The sequence below is a fragment of the Marmota marmota genome, unplaced genomic scaffold (assembly GCF_001458135.2).
Source record: "Marmota marmota marmota unplaced genomic scaffold, marMar, whole genome shotgun sequence".
Classification (NCBI taxonomy): domain Eukaryota; kingdom Metazoa; phylum Chordata; class Mammalia; order Rodentia; family Sciuridae; genus Marmota; species Marmota marmota.
In genome coordinates, this window is record NW_025999941.1 from 6,476,824 (window position 1) to 6,496,770 (window position 19,947).

At 33.5% G+C, this 19,947-nt stretch overlaps 1 protein-coding gene and 1 pseudogene across 1 annotated transcript in view; one reads left to right on the forward strand and one right to left on the reverse strand.

Annotated features, from left to right (window-relative positions):
- Dnah12 (dynein axonemal heavy chain 12) overlaps positions 1-19,947 on the forward strand; it is a 267,252-nt gene that overhangs the window by 195,979 nt on the left and 51,326 nt on the right. The window contains exons 57-60 of the mRNA XM_048801012.1: positions 9,386-9,600; positions 10,352-10,544; positions 11,657-11,849; positions 18,241-18,413. Coding sequence (XP_048656969.1) covers positions 9,386-9,600; positions 10,352-10,544; positions 11,657-11,849; positions 18,241-18,413 — 774 coding nt within the window. The remainder of the gene's footprint in view (positions 1-9,385; positions 9,601-10,351; positions 10,545-11,656; positions 11,850-18,240; positions 18,414-19,947) is intronic.
- Positions 12,645-13,295, reverse strand: LOC107149683 (annotated as a pseudogene).

Consider the following 19,947-nt stretch of genomic DNA (forward strand, 5'->3'; position numbering starts at 1 on the left):
GGGGAGGGGAGGGGGGATAGTAGAGGATAGGAAAGGCAGCAGAATACAACAGACACTAGTATGGCAACATGTAAATCAATGTATGTGTAACTGATATGATTATGCAATCTGTATATGGGGTAAAAATGGGAGTTCATAACCCACTTGAATCAAAGTGTGAAATATGATATATCAAGAACTATGTAATGTTTTGAACAACCAACAATAAAAAAATTTTAAAAAAAGTATACATGTCTGTTTATCTTTGTACCAATCCATCAATACATTTTTAAAATGTGTTTTAGTGTATGCTACAGATATAGATATATTCCCCTCAGATACTTATGCATGCATATCCTTAATTAAGTTCATTTTTTTTCTTCTGGGGTAAAATTCACAAAGAAATACATAAAACAGTGTATCATTTGGTGATTACCAATGAAAGTAAATACCTATGAAATGCATATCTCTATCAAGATACATAACATAACTACTCCTTGGGAAATTCCTTTATTATCCCTTTCCAATAAATCCTTGCCTTTATTGCACCTCAAAATCATTTTTTATTATTTCCCATCATTGATTTAGTCATGCTTATTCTAGAACTTCATATAAATGGAATCATGTAGTATGTGTTCTAGTGTGTAAGAATTTTTCTACTCTGTAAATTTTTGAGATTCATTCATTCTACTGCATATATTGGTATTTTCTATTTTTTTTGTTGTTGTTGTTGTTATTGCTGAGTAGTATTCTATTACATGAACACTGCTTATGAATCTTCCTGTTAATGCATATCTGGGCTATTTCTAGTTTTGGCCTATATAGCATATCTGTTTTTATTGATACCCATTTTCATGATATTAAAACTCGATAACTTATGTGATCTCATGGATATATTTTTTAATTTCTATCATTAATAGTCTGATAATTACAAGAACTTTCCAAATGTTATTTTTATCCATATAACATTGAAAAACTTGGAAAATTATTTTCCTCTGAGAAGTAGTTTTCCATAATGGTTATTTAGCCCTGTTGTTATCTAATTTAAAAAGTTTCACATGGGACTATTTCTCAAACATATTATGACAAACAATATTGAGTCCTTGTATTCATCAGATACTATTCTAAATGCCCTGTATCCTTACATCATGAGTTAGGCATTATTTTTATTCCATTTTACAGATGGGGAATTGGAAGGTTAGTAAGATAACTGAGCTAATAATAGCAGAGTCAGAATTTGAACCCAGGCAACCTAACTACCAAATCCCTGCTCTTTATAACTATGCCAAAGTGAAATATAATTAATCTATGTAGATTCATGAAATGAAATGCATCTACAAAAATTCATCTATATAGATTCATTTCACCATCCTCAAAACTATATACAAAATTTTAGTCTTCTTTTGCAATATGGGAAAAACTAAAGATATAAGGAAATATTAGGATAATGATGTAACTCAATAATAGACTGTGTGCTTAAATATGTGTGAGGCCCTGGGTTCAATCCCCAGTACCACCCAAAAAAAAAGGAGATCTTACATCCTGATAATTGGAGTTATTGTTTGTTTACATTCTTTGGAAACCTTATTAGAAACTGCAAAACATTTAGCTGGGCATGGTGGGAACACCTAAAAATCACAGCAGCTCTGGAGGCTGAGGCAGGAGGATCATAAGTTCAAAGCCAGCCTCAGCAACTTAGTAAGGCCCTGAATAACTCAGTGAGGTCTCTAAATAAAAATGTAAAAAAAGAGCTGGAGATGTGACTCAGTGTTTAAGTGCCCCTGGGTTCAATCCCCAGTACAAAAGAAGAAAAAAAGAAACTGCAAAACATTTAAGTGTTCTTTATATTTGTTGTATTATATAATCATATTTTGAGTGTTTATTTGCTCAAAATTTTACTTGAAAGTCAACATCCTTAGGTTGAAACTTCTAAGCAATGAATAAAATTTAACATACTCTGAGAAAGAATATATTTTAACTACTCAAAAAATATGTTGTAAAGCAGAGATTATTCTACCCTAATATTCAATATATTAGAGCCTTAAGTATTCATTCTATTTTAGACTCCATTTCCATGCATTTGGTGGCCATTCAGATTTTTAAAAATTTCCAAGTCATGAGTTATTTCATCTTTAAACTTTAGTAAAAGAAATTATGATAAAATAAAGATCTCATTTATTCATTTTGTTGATGTAAAATTATATATTTATGGGGTATAATGTGAGAATTCCAAATGTATGGATATGTATGTATACATAAACACACACACAATGTGTAATGATCAATTAGGACAGTTAAGATTTCTAGTTTCTTAAATATGTATCTTTTTTTCTTATTTATTCTAATTAGTTTTACATGATAGTAGAATGCATTTTGACACATCATACATAAATGAGGTATAACTTCTCATTCTTCTGGTTGTACATGATGTAGAATCACAATATAGTCATATAGTCATATATGCACATAGGGTAATATAATAATGCTCAATTCATTCTATTATCTTTTCTACCCCCACATCCCCTCCTCTCCCTTCACTTCCTTCTTCCTGATCCAAAGTAACTCTGTTTTTCCTTAGCCCCCTACCCACCCTTTATTGTGAATTAGCATCTGCATATCAGAGAAAATATTCAGACTTTGGTTTGAGGGGATTGGCTTATTTCACTTAGCATGGTATTCTCCATCCGTTTACTGGCAAATGTCATCATTTTTAAAAATTGTAGTTCAGAGATGCCTTTGGTATATCTGTAACCCTTAATTGACATTCAAGGAAATGCAAATTGAGGAAAATAATCTGTCATTTCTGACAGAAAGTTGACTCTTCTAATAAAGTGACATTCCAATAGTTACCATTTCTACTTGTTATTTTTGGACTAGGTGATCAAGAGGCCATGGACTTGGTCAGTTTTGGAGGAATAATTTCCATATATAGCCTAGATTCTACTTCTTGCCTTTTGGGCTCAGTGTAGTCACTTATAATTATCATCCTTCTTGTCACTAATATAAAAAGCTTAGTTTCCTCTCTGTACCTCTTCACAGCAAAGCCTAATAATATAGCTAATAATGCTTACTCTTTGAGTACTCATTTTAAACTATCTTAAGGGTATCTCAGAGTAAAGATGGGTCACCAGGCCTCTAGAAGCTGAAAATGGAAACCATTAGTAACTAAGGCAGTTATTTTCTCTCTGTGTCTGTGCCTCTGTCTATTTCTGTCTCATCTTCTGTATTATTCTCTGTGCAGATGCTTCATTAGTCTATCTTTAAAGATACACTGGCTCTAGTCTACTGTACATATATCCAAGAAAGCTTTAGTTCCTGAGTCAAAAATCTTGAGTTGAATGATACAGATGAAGCAGAAACATAAAATTCAAATTCTAATTCCTGTGAAGAAAACCTCATTGTTCTACCTTGGGCCAAATAATTCACCCTAGGTCTGGTGACCTCTGACTCAGGGCTGTGCCTTTATATTAATAAACATGGGAACTAGATGCCAGGAGAGTAGCTGTCAGAAAGAGTGAGCTGGGAAAGCAATATACTTTTTCACAGTTAGGACTCTGGTACTTGCTTCTTTTTTGCATTTTTTGGAAATGCTGAAATAGAGTATAATTTTACTTATTGTAAAGTGACATTCTTTTACCCCAGCATTGTTTTGAGTTATCTCGACTTTCTTTACTGATTTGCAATGCTAATTTTGTCCTTTTAGTTTTTCTTTTATGAGGATTTGTGAATTAGTTTGGAAAATGACTTTTTTTCCCCACTTTAAATCGCAGTATTTGCATCATTTACATTGAATGGTATTATTGATACATCTAGATTTTCACCTGCCATCTTTCTAGTTCTTTTCTCTCATTTGTTCTTTGTTGTTTTTAATATTCTTATTCTACTTGGATTTAAATTAATACAATATTTTTGTGATTTCATTTTTATCTCCAGAATTGACTTAATGGTTATTTATTATGTTTTTAGTGTTTATTTGTTCTAGTGTTTACAATATCCATCTTTAATTTATTACTGAACACATCCAAATAATTTAATAATACTATACGTATACAGGCTGGAGATATAGCTCAGTAGTAGAATGCTTGCCTGGCATGCACAAGGCTATGGGTTCAATTCCCAGCACTGCAAAATCAAAAGAACCAAATAAACCCTCCTATCAGATAGTATAAGAATCTTTCAACAGTATAATTCCAATGATTCCTTCATATCTATTGTGCTGTTCTTATATGTTTTACTTTTTCATATACCATAAATACTCAAACACATTGTTAACTGTCTTTGCCTGAGAATAGTAATTTATTTTTGAGTTATTAAATGTAAGAAAGAGTTTTTCATATATACCCTCCATTTCCCCCTATCTTTGGACTTTTTCATTTCTTTGTTTTTATCTCATTTCATATTTCTTCTGCCTAAAGGGTGTCCTTTAATACTTCCTGAGTATAAATCTGCTGGTAATAAATTCATTCAGCATTCTTAAAGAATATTTATTTCATCTTTAGTTTGAAAAATTGTTTTTGCAGGGTTTAGACTTCTGGGTTGACAGTTTTGTTGTTGTTTTGTTTTGTTTTATACCTTTATTTTTTATTTTATTTTTATGTGGTTCTGAGGATTGACACATGTGAGACAAGCACTCTACCACTGAGCCACAACCCCGGCCCCTTGTTGTTTTGTTTTTTAACTTTTGTTTCCTTTAAAATGTTGCTCCAGTGGCCGGGGTTGTAGCTTAGTGGTAGAGCTCTTGCCTGGCATGCATGAGGCACTGGGTTCTATCCCCAGCACCACATAAGAATACGTTACTCCACTGCCTTTGTCTTGTATAGTCTGATGAGAAGTTCACTACTCTCTTATTTTAGTTCCTCTTATGTAAAGTGTCTTTTTTTTTCTTCTGGTCACCTTCGCATTTTTCTTTCTTTCTTTTTTTTTTAATATTTTTTAGTTGTAGATGGACACAATAGCTGTATTTATTTATTTTTATGTGGTACTGAGGATCAAACCCAGTGCCTCACAAGTGTGAGGCCAAGCGCTCTACCACTGAGATACAGCCCCAGCCTCACATTTTTCTTTATCTTTAGTTTTTAGAGGTTTGATGGTACAAGTGTATATGCACACTTCTGTGTGTTTTTTTCATTTTGGTGTTTATCCCAACTGAGGTTCTCTGAGCTTCTTAGATTCACCTCATTTTTTTCCCTTTTCTTTTCCTGTGATCCATTGTCATATTTGTAAGTCTGTATAATGCCATAATTATTGGAAGTTCTGTTCTGTTATTTTACCACTCACCACTCCTTTTTCTTTTTGAGTTCAATCTAGATAATTTCTACTAACCTATTTTCAAGTTTCTAGTTATATTAGCTGTTTCTCTCCCCAGTGGGTTGTCTGCACACAGTCAATGAAAGGAATTCTTTAGGTTTGACATCATGTTTTTATTTATAGTATTTTGATTTAATCCTTGTTTATGGTTTCTATCTTTTGCTAAAGATCATCTCATGTTGTTCAGTGTTTCCATTAACTTTTTTAACATTTTAGTCATAGTTATTTTTTAAATTCCTGCCAGATATTTTCAATATTTGTGTCTTCTGAGAGCCTGTTTCTATCAGTTTGTCTCTTGAGAATATGTTGGGGGTTTTTCTTGCTTATTTAAGTTTCTCCTAATGCCAGATATATCTTGGGTCTAACAATAAAGACTGAGTTTAATAGCACTTACTCCTGGAAGTAGGCATGCCTCTTCTATCGTATTATTAGTTCAGAGGTTGTTAGTCTAATTAGAAGTAGAGCTGGGTTTAGATTTTGTTGTTGCTATGGTAACAGGCCAGAAGTTTCAAGTTAGTCTAGTTATGGATCCAAACTTAGAACACAAGCTAGGATTCTAGAGTATTTTTCTCAATATTGGAGAATTATCTCTTGCTTTTGATCATTCCTGATTGCCCTTGCCACAAAGAGGAGGGTCTGTGTCTTCCGTCTCTCTCTCTGTCCTTCTTCTCCCACTCTCCCTTTTCCCCTGAGATCTCTATTTATTAAAGGTTGGTAAAGGCATAATATTTTGGCCCAAACATTTTCCTTCCTCTCCCTGAGGGATTAAGTTTTTCTTTTGTGTGTTTTGCTTCTGGGATTCCCAGGAGTATTGTTGGCCAAATACATATTTTCCAGCTTAGAGTTTTCTCCATCTTTTAAGTAACATATATTTGTATCCTAAACTTATATAAATAGGTAGACCCACAGCTATAGATTCTCAGAGGACACTATTTCCCATCCAGAAGGGAAACAAGATTTCAAATATTTTCTTGTTATCTCCTTATGCATAGGTTTAGAATTTTTCTATCCATGGTTTTAAAAAGCTTCTTTGTGGGTTTCAGCTTAATACAGGGTTCTGAATTCTTTTCTTCTTCCACATATGGACCCAGTGAGCCCATAGATTATCAGACTGGCACTGTCCCCAAGTTCAGCTCATATACTTAATGTTAATGGATTTCAGTTTTGTCTGTTTCTGCAACGTTTATTTTTCTGTATGCATATATTATGTCAGTCTTCTATATCTTTCAAATGAATACCTCAATTTAACTAAAATAATGTCATATTTTACCTATCAGTACTAGGTAGAAGAAGGATTTGTAAATTAGTTAGCTAGTCATGCTATTAGAATCACAGTTTATAAATAATCATTCTACTTATCAAATTTTCTAGAAGTTTGTTTATAATATTATGCAGCCATTCAGAGCAGTGCAGACTGGTGTCAGGATATTTATATTTCAGTTTTTCTCTATCACTTTCTGTCTTGAGATTTTGGTAACTTACTTGATCACTTACTTGTGGCCTCCATAGACACATACGTAAATGGAGATAAAAATCTCCTACCTCATGGAAATGTTATAGGAAGGCACTTAGCACATGATAAGTGCCCAACAAATGTCAGTTTTTAATAATTATCTTCAAATATTTTATATCTTAATTCTTATTTTACTTATGTTTTAGCCACGATGAAAATATTGGGCTCCATTTTTAGTGTTTATTAATATATCAATTTGGCTACTTAATAACAAGCTTTATTTTCCCCCAGATTGCTGCCTCTTCAGAGAAATTATGCTACTTTCTTCAGATTTTCCAAAATCTCAACTTTAGACTAGTATTGTTTTCATACCTAATGTAGGGTGTACTTAGAGTACAAATGCAATGTTATGGCTTTATCTCTATTAGGGACACGACAACCCCATTTTCCAATATTCATATGATTCTATTAAACAAAAATCTCTAATTATTGTATTACCAAGAACATTGATTTAGGCATTACCATAAGCATTGATAAACATTAGAATGTTAAAGGTATTGTTATTTTGTACAGTGGAATGAACAAATACTGTTTTTGTTTTTATTTTTACTTATAAGGACATACAAGGAAGAAAACTCCCCTTAAACAGGGACTTCAAAGATACTATAAAAACATCCAGTCTAAACACAGGGCAACTTGTTAACAGTTGTATGCGAAATATCTGTGTTGTTGTAGAACACTTCTTCTTTGTCTTATGTAGTAGGAAAAGTAAATTTTAACTAGTGTCTGGACCTTTTGATTCTTTTAAAAAATATTTTTTTTTAGTTATAGTTGGACACAATACCTTTATTTTATTTATTTATATCTATGTGGTGCTGAGGATCGAACATAGCGCCTTGCACATGTTAGGTGAGTGCTCTACCTGTGAGCCACAACCCCAGCCCTTTTTATTCTTGCATAGAATTTCACCACCATTTGAACCAAGAAATAAAACAATCAGTTAGCTAGTTTGGTCTTTTGGGAAGGAAGGAAAAAATATCACAATTGTCTGGGAGTAGCTGATTAAAGAGCTTATTTGTGAGCAAAGGGAAAGGGAATTTTAGCCTAGAAGCTGTTAAGATAGGAGGAGGATATCTGGGAAGGCTGATTTTTTTTTTTTTTTTGCTTCATTTTTTTGCCATCAGCAAGAAATTTAGCCAGGCACAGTGGTGCATGCCTGTACCCCAGCAACTCAGGAGGCTGAGACAGGAGGATCTTGGGTTCAAAACCAGCCTCAATAACAGCGAGGCACTAAACAACTCAATGTGGCCCGGTGTCTAAATAAAATACAAAATAGGGCTGGGGATTTGGCTCTGTGGTTGAGTGTTTCTGAGTTCAATTCCCAGCACCAAAAAAAAATTAATCAAAATGCTCATTTTTTTTGACTGAAATATTTAAAGAATACTGGATGTACCGTACTGAATGCAGAGAGAAACTAAGATGTCACCATCATCACTAAAGAAGATGAAACCATATCATATGTTAAACATCTGAAACTGACTTATTTTTAATTGAAAATTTAATCACATAGTTGTACATATTTATAGGGTACAGTGTCATATTTCAATATATTTATATAGTGTGTAATGATCAGATCAGGGTAGTTGGTATATCTACACTGCAAACATTTACCATTTCTTGTAATTTTCTTTGGGAACACTCAAAATCTTCTTGGCTTGCTATTTAGAAGTATTCAATTAGTTGTTGTCAACCGTAGTTATCCTACTATGCTATCGAAACTTAGAAGAAGTTATCCCTCCTATTCAAGTGCACCCCTGTACTTATCAACTTTTCTCTCTAGATCTCCCCTCCTCACAACTTCTCAAACTCTGGTAACCACTGTACTGTTCTCTCCTTCTAATGAACTGTATATTCTTCAACACAAAGTCTCTGATGTACTATCTCAGGGAAAAAAAATCCTAAATAGATCTCAAATATATATCAGACTTAATTTCACTCAATTTGTACTTGTGGTTCTACTCACAAATTGAGAAAATCCCTTATAAGCTAGTGAATCCCTGGTTTTACATTTTTAGCAAATAATGTGTAGTATTATTTTTCATATTATGTTAATTGATATAATGAATTAAAATTACCATGAAGTCAGTGTGTTACATTGGAAAGAACACTCAACTCACAGGTTTACAAGGTCCAGTTCTTTTTTAAAAATTTATTTATTTACTTGTTCTAATTTGTTATACATGACAGCAGAATGCATTTCAATTAATAGTCCACATATGGAGCACAATTTTTCATTTCTCTGGTTGTACACAAAATAGAGTCACACCATTTATGTCTTCATATAATTCCTAGGGTAATGATAATCCATCTCATTCCATACAAGGTCTAATTCATCTAACACTAAACTAGTTTTAGAATCTTGAAATCCTGAAGAAAGTACTTCCTGAAACTGAATTTTTTTGCTTGAAAAATAAATAAGAATAAAACTCCTTTTCACTTTTTTCTCAAAGGACTTTTGTAAAAATTTATCCTGATAATATCACTTTGTATTTGTGTAGATTGATGGTGATATTTTTAAGCTACATAATTTAAGGAAATCCCAATATTTATGTGTTCCTCTCAGAATTTTTCTTATTATATTTCTAGGCCTTTAATGATTGACCCACAGGGTCAAGCCAATAAGTGGATCAAAAACTCTGAGAAAGAAAATCAGCTCAGTGTTATTAAGCTATCAGATTCAGACTATATAAGGACATTGGAAAACTGTATACAGTTTGGAACTCCACTTCTGTTAGAAAATGTTGGTGAAGAACTGGATCCATCTTTGGAGCCTTTACTACTTAGACAAACTTTTAAACAAGGTACAAGGCAGTTAATATTGATAGAACTTACAGATGATTGTCTTATCTTTGAGACATGATAGAAAACCACTGTGTAAATTTAATAATAATGTTGATAACTCAACTTCTTCATCCTTGTAATGAGTATAAAGACATTTGAAACCAGCTATCAGGAATGAACCTTGGTTGGATATTCCAAGATAAATATGTTGCCTTCTCTTCTCTGTCTTAACTATTGTTATCTAGACTCTTGTTCTATAGAGAACATGAAGAAGTTGAAGCCAGTCTGAAATTTCTTTATCTTGTGACTATTGACCACACAAAATCCATTATTATGAACAGTGGTGGTGAATGTGGACTAGAGTTGAGCTTAGGTAAACATTGCCCATTTTATATCTTTCTGCTTATGAAAATTTTGTCTCTGCTAAGGTCTAGTACCTTTAAGCACTTTACTTACATACAGTTATTTTGGGATCATGATTGAAATTTGATGGATTAAGGAAACTCAAAAGAAATTTTGATTTGTGAAGTTCATGACAATTAGAGAAAATATCCTATACTACTCCAAGTACCACTACAGAAGAATCTATTTAATTGCTTACTTGCCTCTGTATCTATGACTTTTGTCATACCAATTTTCTATTTCAAATTATTTAGGACTATTTCAAAGTATTTAGGACTCTATTTGTAACCTAGGCAAGGCCTTAAAAGAACATGGGAGGGGCTATGTAATTTTGGCTTATTTGTAACGCATTTGTTTTATGAAATATAGGTGGCCTTGATTGCATCCGACTTGGTGAAGTCATTATTGAGTATTCCTTTGACTTCAAATTTTATATCACTACAAAACTGAGAAATCCACACTACATGCCAGAGCTGGCTACAAAAGTGTCTTTGCTCAATTTCATGATAACTCCAGAAGGACTTGAAGATCAATTACTAGGCATTGTTGTTGCAAAGGAGAGGTATGTAATTTCTTAGAAGCTTCCTTATAATCTAGAGAGGAATATTTGTAGACCATTTTATATTTTTGTTTGGGGATTATTTTGAAACTGTTTTTGTATTTTGTTATTATAAATTTAATAATTATATAATTCTTTAAAATAGCCAGTAATGAGTAAGTTATAAGCCAACCAGGTTATGTTGAGTTTTTAGTATGAGTAGTGGGATTCGAGTTACATGCCATGACTTCTGACTTACATTTTGTTGAGACTAAATTTTCATCTCTAAGAATCTATGCCATGGAGATAATCAGAAATACATTCAAAGGCCTGTATAAAAAATAAAAGATGTATAGAAATGTGCATGAAATTAGAAAATGCTTAGGATACTAAGGAAAAACTAGGACACAAAACCATATACATACAGCACAGGTAACATTTTATTTCAAAAAGTAATGGGTGGATGGATATCTATATATACAAAAAGAAAAAAAAGGACTGGAAAGCAGTATACCTGTTAACAGTGATTATTAATGGTTCTGTAAGATTGTGGATTCTTTTATTGTTTTCTTTATGCTTAGATATTTTTTTCATTACTAATATATATTATTTTGAAAATGAGAAAAAATATAAAACCCAGAGAAGTTACAGCAAAGAATTGCTTCTGGAAAGAAATCTTTTATTTCTCTTGAAGTTTAGTATAACATAAGTGGTCTATTACATGAAGTCAAATTAAAAGTGAAAGTATATAACTGTGAGGTAGTTTTGTTACTTCCAATATTGAAATTCCACTTATGTCTAAGAGTAAATTAGGTGATAGCATATTTTAGAACATGGCAAATTGTGTTATTTGAAGTTTCATCCCATCTTTTTATTAAGACATATCTTAATAATATTGTTTAATACTTAATAATAGTATTGTTAGATTTACTGTGGCACATGTTATTGCCATCTTTGATACAAACAATATTCTCTTTGCTTGAATTTAAGTTGTTATTTGCATGAAAATATTTTCCCTTAAGTTACCAATCACTTCAGTTTGTGACTTGTATATAAAATAATTTAAATGTCTACAAAATTTTGATATATTTAGATAAACATAGATAAATTTAGACTAAATGTTTCTATCTTTTTAGACCAGAATTAGAAGAGGAACGAAATGCTCTTATTCTTCAGTCTGCAGCTAATAAGAAGCAACTAAATGATATAGAGACAAAAATTTTAGAAACATTATCATCTTCAGAAGGGAACATTTTAGAAGATGAAAGTGCAATTAAAGTCTTAGACTCTGCCAAAATGATGTCCAATGAGATAACAAAGAAACAGCAGGTGAAAAAAGAATCCTAGAGATGTTTTGATTCTTGAGATTTTAATTTGCTTCCAGTCCCTGAGGAAACTGGTGTAGTAGCCTTCCTGGAAAAGAAAAAGAATTGATTAAATATGATGACATAAAACTAATTTTAAACTCATAAAAGAATAACTTACTGTTGAATTACTGAAAACTCGATTGGAATTTTTTTAAATATTTATTTTTTAGTTGTAGTTGGACACAATATCTTTATTTTATTTATTTATTTGTATGTGGTGCTGAGGATCGAACCCAGGGCCTCGCTCATGCTAGGCAAGCGCTCTATCGCTGAGCCACAATCCCAGCCTTTATTGGAATTTTTTAAAGATATTTTATTTCTTTTTTTAAAAAATTTTTAGTTGTAGATAGACACAATACTTTTATTTTGTGTATTTATTTTTATGTGGTGCTGAGGATCAAACCCAGTGCCTTACACATGCAAGGCAAGGACTCTGCCACTGAGCCACAACCCCAGCCCCTTGATTGGAATTTGAAGAACAAAATGCTCTTATTCTGTAGTCTGCAGCTAATAATGAACAACTAAAAGATATTGAGAAATATTATCATCTTTAGAAGGGAGAATTTCAGAAGATAAAAGTACAATAAAAGCCTAAATTCTGCCTGTATGGTATCTACATGTATCTTTACACAGAAGAAATTAATTTACAATGAAAGTTTTTAAAATACATTGGGGTTGTTATTGGGTAAATAAGTCACACTCTGTCAGGTTCACTTAAGTTTTAGTTGACTCCTCATTTTATTTATTATTTATTTACAGTTTTATGACTTTATTTAACTATCAGCAGTTACTTCTCATCCACATTGACTGTAGATTTTTGAACGTGGTAACGCAGACATAGGTTACCAAAGTATAGAGCTTGTTTGGTGAATTTTCATCCTCCTTAGATTTTTCTGGATAATCGCACACCAATACGATATAGGACATTCCTTATTTCTTTGGCCCAAACAGCTTTGTTGAGCCTGGTATCAATGCGCACATCTGGAGTTCGGATCTCCTTCATGGCAAATTTCCGGGTCTCTTTGAGTGCTGGAGGAGCACTTCTTGAAGCCCACTCCATGGATGCACTTGTGAATGTTGATAGTGTATTCCCAGGTCACGACCTTGTTGAAGGCAGAACAGCCCTTCTTTCTGGGAGCCATTCTGCCAGGCCCAAGTTAGAAAGGAAGGGCAGAAAGATTGTGGGAGGGAAAGCCGCGTTTGACTCTTCACTTTAAAAGTTGAATTTGAGAATTTGTCTTACATCTATTAGTGGTTGGAGGTAGTTGACGGGATAATAAGTTGTTCAAGGAGGGACTGGGGCTGTCGCTCAGCTGCAGAGTGCTTGCCTAGCAAGTGTGAGGCACTGGGTTCGACCCTCAGTACCACATAAAAATAAACAAATAAAATAAAAGTATGCTGTTCATCTACAACTCTAAAAAAAAAAAAATGTTCAAGGAACACCCCAGTAGGGATGGTTTTGAAATTACCTTGTCACGTGTTTATCGGGGAGAGAAATATAAGAAGTGAGAGTTGCAGATAGAGGCAGGGAGGCAAGTAGTCTACAGCCAATACTGTATTTATTGCAGATTCATCTAACACAGCCAAATGCTCTTCTTACATTATTTTTCTTTATAGAATCATACAGTGTTATGGGTGGAAGAGACTTTGCTAGCAGCTCTCTTTTGCACCTCATAGTTGAGAAAACCAGTGTCCACAAAAGTTAGTTGACACAAGTTTACACAATTAAACAGCATTGCAGAATGACTCCTACAGGCTAACTTTATAAGTTTTCAGGCCTTTTAGTCCTCCTTAGTCCCACCCAATAAGGTATTCCTTCACTTTAGGATAATTAAAAAATAAAAAATCAGGGCTGTGAATGTAGCTCAGTGGTAGAGCACTTGCCTATCATGTGTGAAGCACTGGGTTCGATTCTCAGCACCACATGTAAATAAATAAACAAAATAAAGGTCTATTGACAACTAAAAATTTTTTATTTATTTTTCATTCTAATTTGTTATATATGATAGCAGAAGGCATTACAATTCATATTACACATATAGAGCACAATTTTTCATATCTCTGGTTGTATATAAAGTATATTCACACCATGTCTTCATACATGTATTTAGGGTAATGATGGCCATCTCATTCCACCATCTTTTCTACTCCATGCCCCTTCCCTTTCCCTCCTACCCCTTTGCCCTATCTAGATTTCACCTAATCCTCCCATGCTCGCACTCCCAACCCCACTATGAATCAGCCTCCTTATATCAGAGAAAACATTCAGCATTTGGTTTTTTGGGATTGGCTAACTTCATTTAGCATTATATTCTCCAACTTCATCCATTTACCTGCAAATGCCACGATTTTATTCTCTTTTATTGCTGAATAATATTCCATTGTGTATATATACCACATTTTTTCCAGTATATAGGATTTATTTATTTTTATTATGTAAATTTTTTATTTATGTGTGACAGCAGAATGCATTACAATTCTTATTACATATATAGAGCACAATTTTTCATCTCTGTTTATATACATAGTATATTCACACCAATTCATGTCTTCACATTTCACCATCAATAGTTACCCTATGCCCTTTCCCTTCTCTCTCTAACCCCTCTACCCTATCTAGAGTTCATCTATTCCTCCCATGCTTCTGTTCCCTGTCCCACTATGAATCAACCTCCTTGTATCAAAGGAAACATTCGGCATTTGGTTTTTTTGGGATTGGCTAACTTCACTTAGCATTATCTTCTCTAACTCCATCCATTTACCTGCAAATGCCATGATTTTATTCTCTTTTATTGCTGAGTAATAGTCCATTGTGTATATAGGCCACAGTTTCTTTATTCATCTACTGAAGGGCATCTAGGTTGGTTCACAGCTATTGTGAATTGTGCTTCTATAAACATTGATGTGGCTGTGTCCATGTAGTATGCTATTTTTAAGTCCTTTGGGTATAGACTGAGGAGTGGGATAGCTGAGTAAAATGGTGGTTCCATTCCCAGTATTCCAAGGAATCTTCATACTGCTTTCCATATTGGCTGCACCAATTTGCAGTCCCACTAGCAATGTGTGACTGTGCTTTTTTCCCCTACATCCTGGCCAACACGTTTTGTTGTTTATATTCTTAATAGCTGCTATTCTGACTGGAATGGGATGAAATCTTAAAGAGTAGTGTTGACTTGCATTTCTCTAACAGCTAGAGATATGGAACATTTTTTCATATATTTGTTGATTGATTGTATATCATCTTCTGAGAAATGTTTGTTCAGTTCCTTGGCCCATTTATTGATTGGGTTACTTGAACAACTAAAAAAAATATTTTAAAAAATCAGAATAGATACTGCACTAATCCTTTAGTAATCTTCCACTGTTCTCCATTCCAGTCTAGTTTCACTCAGAGGCAGAGGACTTTGAAAGTGTTTAGGTACCCTTTCTCTTTGGATAGGTTTAGTTTTGCATAAATGTGATCATAAGGAATATTTGGTCAGGTGTACTCTCCTACTTCATCTTGGGAAACCAAAGATGTAGGTTCTTAGAAAAATATTCTATGGCATCCCCCACCTGGAACCATGGATGGAATATTCTATAGTATTTCCCTTCCTAATTCCTGTTCATCAGAGCAGAACAAACAAGCTTCTCATTGTTCCCTCACTGAACTTTTTAAAAGGCAGGAGAGGCTAAGGGTCATTTACTAGCTTATTTCCCATTAAGACTCAAGGATAAAAGGAATGTAAGTATCTTTTGATTCAAGTATTTTATCTTTACTATTAGAAGGAAATTTATTAAACAATATCCTGCTGCCTTGGTTCCATTGATTATTACGGACATTGTTTAAATACACTAAATAATTAGCCATGAATTCTATGCCACGTTCTGCAGAAGAAAGTTCCCCTACATAGTTCAAAACCTGCTTTTCCCTTTTATCCCAAACTAAAAAATTAAACATACGCACACTAAAAAAATTAAGATTTTGTTTTAAAGATTTCAAAGCTTACCCCAACACTAGTGATATTATGACTGAAGTTTAGTCTTTTTGATTCTTAAATGTTACAGACCAGGATACTTTTTACAAATAATGAATTATCCTATTTTAATATCTCTAACATATATTCACAATGTTCATTTTTTATAAAATGCTTTGTTCTTTGATTTTGGACCATTAATGGTAAATGATTTTTAAGGTATATTTCTCAATTTTAACTTTTCAGATTAAGGATCCAAATTTAGCAGAGATTATTTATAGATATACCATTGAGGGACTGGGGCACTCAGTGGTAGAGCTATTGCCTAACAAGAAAAAGGCCCTGGATTCAATTCCTAGTATCACCAAAACAAACAAACAGTCAACCAAGCCAAGGAACATGAATTAAATTATTATTTACTATTTTAAAATAATAACAATATTTGCTATTTGCTTTTGTTTGCTACTGTTTTGATGGTAAAATAGCATTTGAGTTGAAAATTCAAGATTTAAATGGTAGAAAGTTTAAATAGGAATGCTAAGAATATGCTTTTTTACATAATATTTCATTAATTCCCATTATTGTTAACTTTGTTATGCTTATTATAACAAGACTGAGATGCAAAATTTACTTTCAGTTCATTTGTAGTTCTATTATATGATTCTTGGGAATGTTTGTTTGCAGGAAGCAGAAGCCCATTTAAAATAAAGAATATATATGGCATTTGTGTTAGTCAGATTTTCATCACTGTGACAAAAATGCCTGAGAAAATGGATTTAGATGGGGAAAGATTTATTTTGGCACACATTTTCAGTATCCAGTCTAACTCAGAGGTTTCAGTCCAGCTCCATTGATTCTGGGCCTGTGGTGAGACAGAAAAACATGGCAGGGAGGATGTGGTAGTGCAAAGTTGTTCACCTCATACCAGTTGTGAAGAAAAGAGAGAGAAAGAGGAAATGGCCAAGGACAAGACACATTCCCAAGGGCACAGCCCCAATAACCTACTCCCTTCTAATCGTTTCCACCTCTACAGTTTTCACTACCTCCCACTAGTCTATTTGAATTATGACTACATCAATGGATTTATTCACTGATGACATAAAAGCCCTCAGGATCCAATCATTTTCTAAAAGCCCCACCTCTGAACATTCCTTCACTGGGAACCAAGACTTTAACACAAGAGCCTTTAGGGAACATTCCAAATCCAAACCATAACAGAGCATTTTATTTTACCAACTACAGGAAGTATCCAGATCTGAAGGATGAGTGGAAAGCATTTAATCTCTTTTTCTTTCTCTTTCTGGAGTATTTTTCTCAATATTGGAGAATTATCTCCTGCTTTTGATATTCCTGATTGCCCTTGCCACAAAGAGGAGGATCTGCGTCTATCTTTCTCTCTCTGCAACTGTGTTGTCATCTTGGACTTGACTCTACTCTATTTGAGGACCAATTTCTTCTGTAAAACTTATGTACCTGTTTCTGCATATAATTATCTAGCACATAGAAACCAACATGTTGAAAAATTACCATAACCTTTTAGCCCTAATGCCTAGTTCCACCAAAAACTTCGGTTTATGAGACTCAAGTACTGATTCTCTAGGGAAATTTTAATTAGCGTATCTTGGGTTTAGTTCTGTCCTTGTCACCTGACCCAATCAATGACAAATAAGTTCATTCAATATAAACATGACTGCATAGGCATTCTTATTCACCAGAGTTGGTAGATAACAATACCAAAGAAAGGAAAATGGGTTAGAACAGTGCTCTGAACTCTTTTTTCCTATAAAATCAAGCTATCAAATTGAGTTGTCAAATGAAGAGTTATTATCTTAGAGAAAATTTTCCTTCTGGGTTGATTATCTACAGCTCTATTAACTCTAGAACAGTTAAACATATGAGAAAGTAGTTGGAAAAAAGTGTTCTCAGTGTATAAAACCATCAACCAGACTTTGTGCTGGGTTCTAGTACACATTAACATCCTAAACATACATACATACATATTGTTCTCTGTCTTCCTGCCCCATCATTCTTTGACCTATTAAACAAAAGGGGGTAAATATTAGACACATGTCAGAATCAAGTAGAGAATAATCAAAGATTGATAGCTCTGGTGTTCCTCAAATAAAAAACAAATTATGGGTAATCATGCCTTTAATCTGTTAAATTTGAAATTAAAATCTTTACTGTTTTCCTCTCTTCTTCACTCCTTAGTTCTTCCTTCCTCTCCTTTTCTATTTTAGCAGGATAGAACCCTTTTTTGTAAACTGTACTTAAGTTAAATTCATATAATTTTTCATCGGGTTAGAGGCTGTTTTCTTAAAATATAAACTTGGTCATATGAAAAGTACATAAATAAAATACTTTCCTTATTTTTTAATCTCAATTTTTCTCTTCTAGATTGCAGAAAAAACAGAACTGAAAATAGCAGAGTCTCGAGAAGGTTACAGACCCATAGCTAAACATTCATCAGTGTTATTCTTTAGCATTGCAGACCTGGCTAACATTGATCCCATGTACCAGTACTCTCTCATCTGGTTTGTGAATCTTTACATCAACTCCATTCATGACAGGTAAACCTTCTCTAGCTTCATCCATCCTCCCTAGGTTGAATTTTCACTATCCTTTCCATTTTAAAAATAAAACTTTTAGCTAGATACAGAGGCATACACCTGTAATCCTAGCTACTGGGGAGGCCGAGGCAGGAGGAAAACAAGTTCAAGGCTAGCTTGGTTTACTTAGCAAGACCTGCCTTAAGATGAAATTATTTAAAAAAAAAGAAGAAGAAGAAGAAGGAGAAGGAGAAGGAGAAGGAGAAGAAGAAGAAAAAATAAAAAAGTCTGGGGATGTAGCTCAGTAGAGAGCACTTGGCTTGGCATGCCAGAAATCCTGCATTCAATCCCAAGTACCTAAAGAAAAAAAAAATCTATTTCTAATTAATTTTGCAATATAAATTCATTGTAAATCATTAAAAATATTAGAAAGTAAAGGAAGGAAGGTGGAAGAAAAAAGAACAAAAGAAAGATAATTAAAGTCTTCTTAAAAATGTTTCATTCCTTAAGATTTAGGCATAAAGGGATTGGCTTTAGTCCTTTTTTTCTCTTTTAAATATTTTTAAAATGCACATGATTTATTTTCCTCTAGCCATGGGGACCCTAAAAGGCATCAGTCCCACATTTCTGACAATTTGCTGGATATTTTCCCTTAACTAATTAATAAATGTACACAGATTTTGGAGTCAGGGATTAAATCTCAAGTTTTCTCACATACCATAGGCAAGTCAGTTAATGGCTCTATGATTGTCTCAGGTTTCCTTATCCATAAAATAATGATAACATGGTGCACACCTCTAATCTCAGTGGCTTGAAAGGCAGAGGCAGGTGGATACAGAGTTTAAAGCCAGTCTCAGCAATTTATCGAGGGGCTAAGCAACTCAGGAAGATCCTGTCTCTAAATAAAATACAAAAATTGGGCTGGTTGTGGCTCACTGGTCTAGTGTCCCTGAGTTCAATCCCAGGTACCCCCCAAAAAAGGGATAATAGTATTACCTACCTTTGGGGGTTCTTATGAGGATTTAAATAAGACAATGTTTACGAAGTATTTATATATTGTCTAGTATTTAGTGACAGCTCTACTCATTAAGTAGAATTAAAATATGATTTGAGCCTATCACATGTGCTATAGGAAATTTCTTTATACATGATTTCTTGGGAGAAAAATCTCAAGTGATTGAAATCTCTTAAGATTTCCCAACTGGATTTTGGAATTTGAATTTACATAAAGCATATGATAGAGGAAGTTTAAGTTGAATAATTGACATAAAAGTCAAACAAAAGTTTTAGAGAGGATGTGGAATAATTGAAACTTTCATACACTACTGGTGGGATTTTAAAATAGCATGGCCACATTGGGTTACACAAAATATTAAACAGATTTGCCATTTGGTCCTGTAATTCTACTCCCGGGTATATACTTAAAGAGAATTCAAAGTATATGTCCACACAAAAACTGTTTTTTGTTTTTAGATATAAAATACTATATTTTGGGCTGGGGTTGTGGCTCAGTGGTAGAGCGCTCGCGTAGCACGTGCAAGGCCCTGGGTTCAAT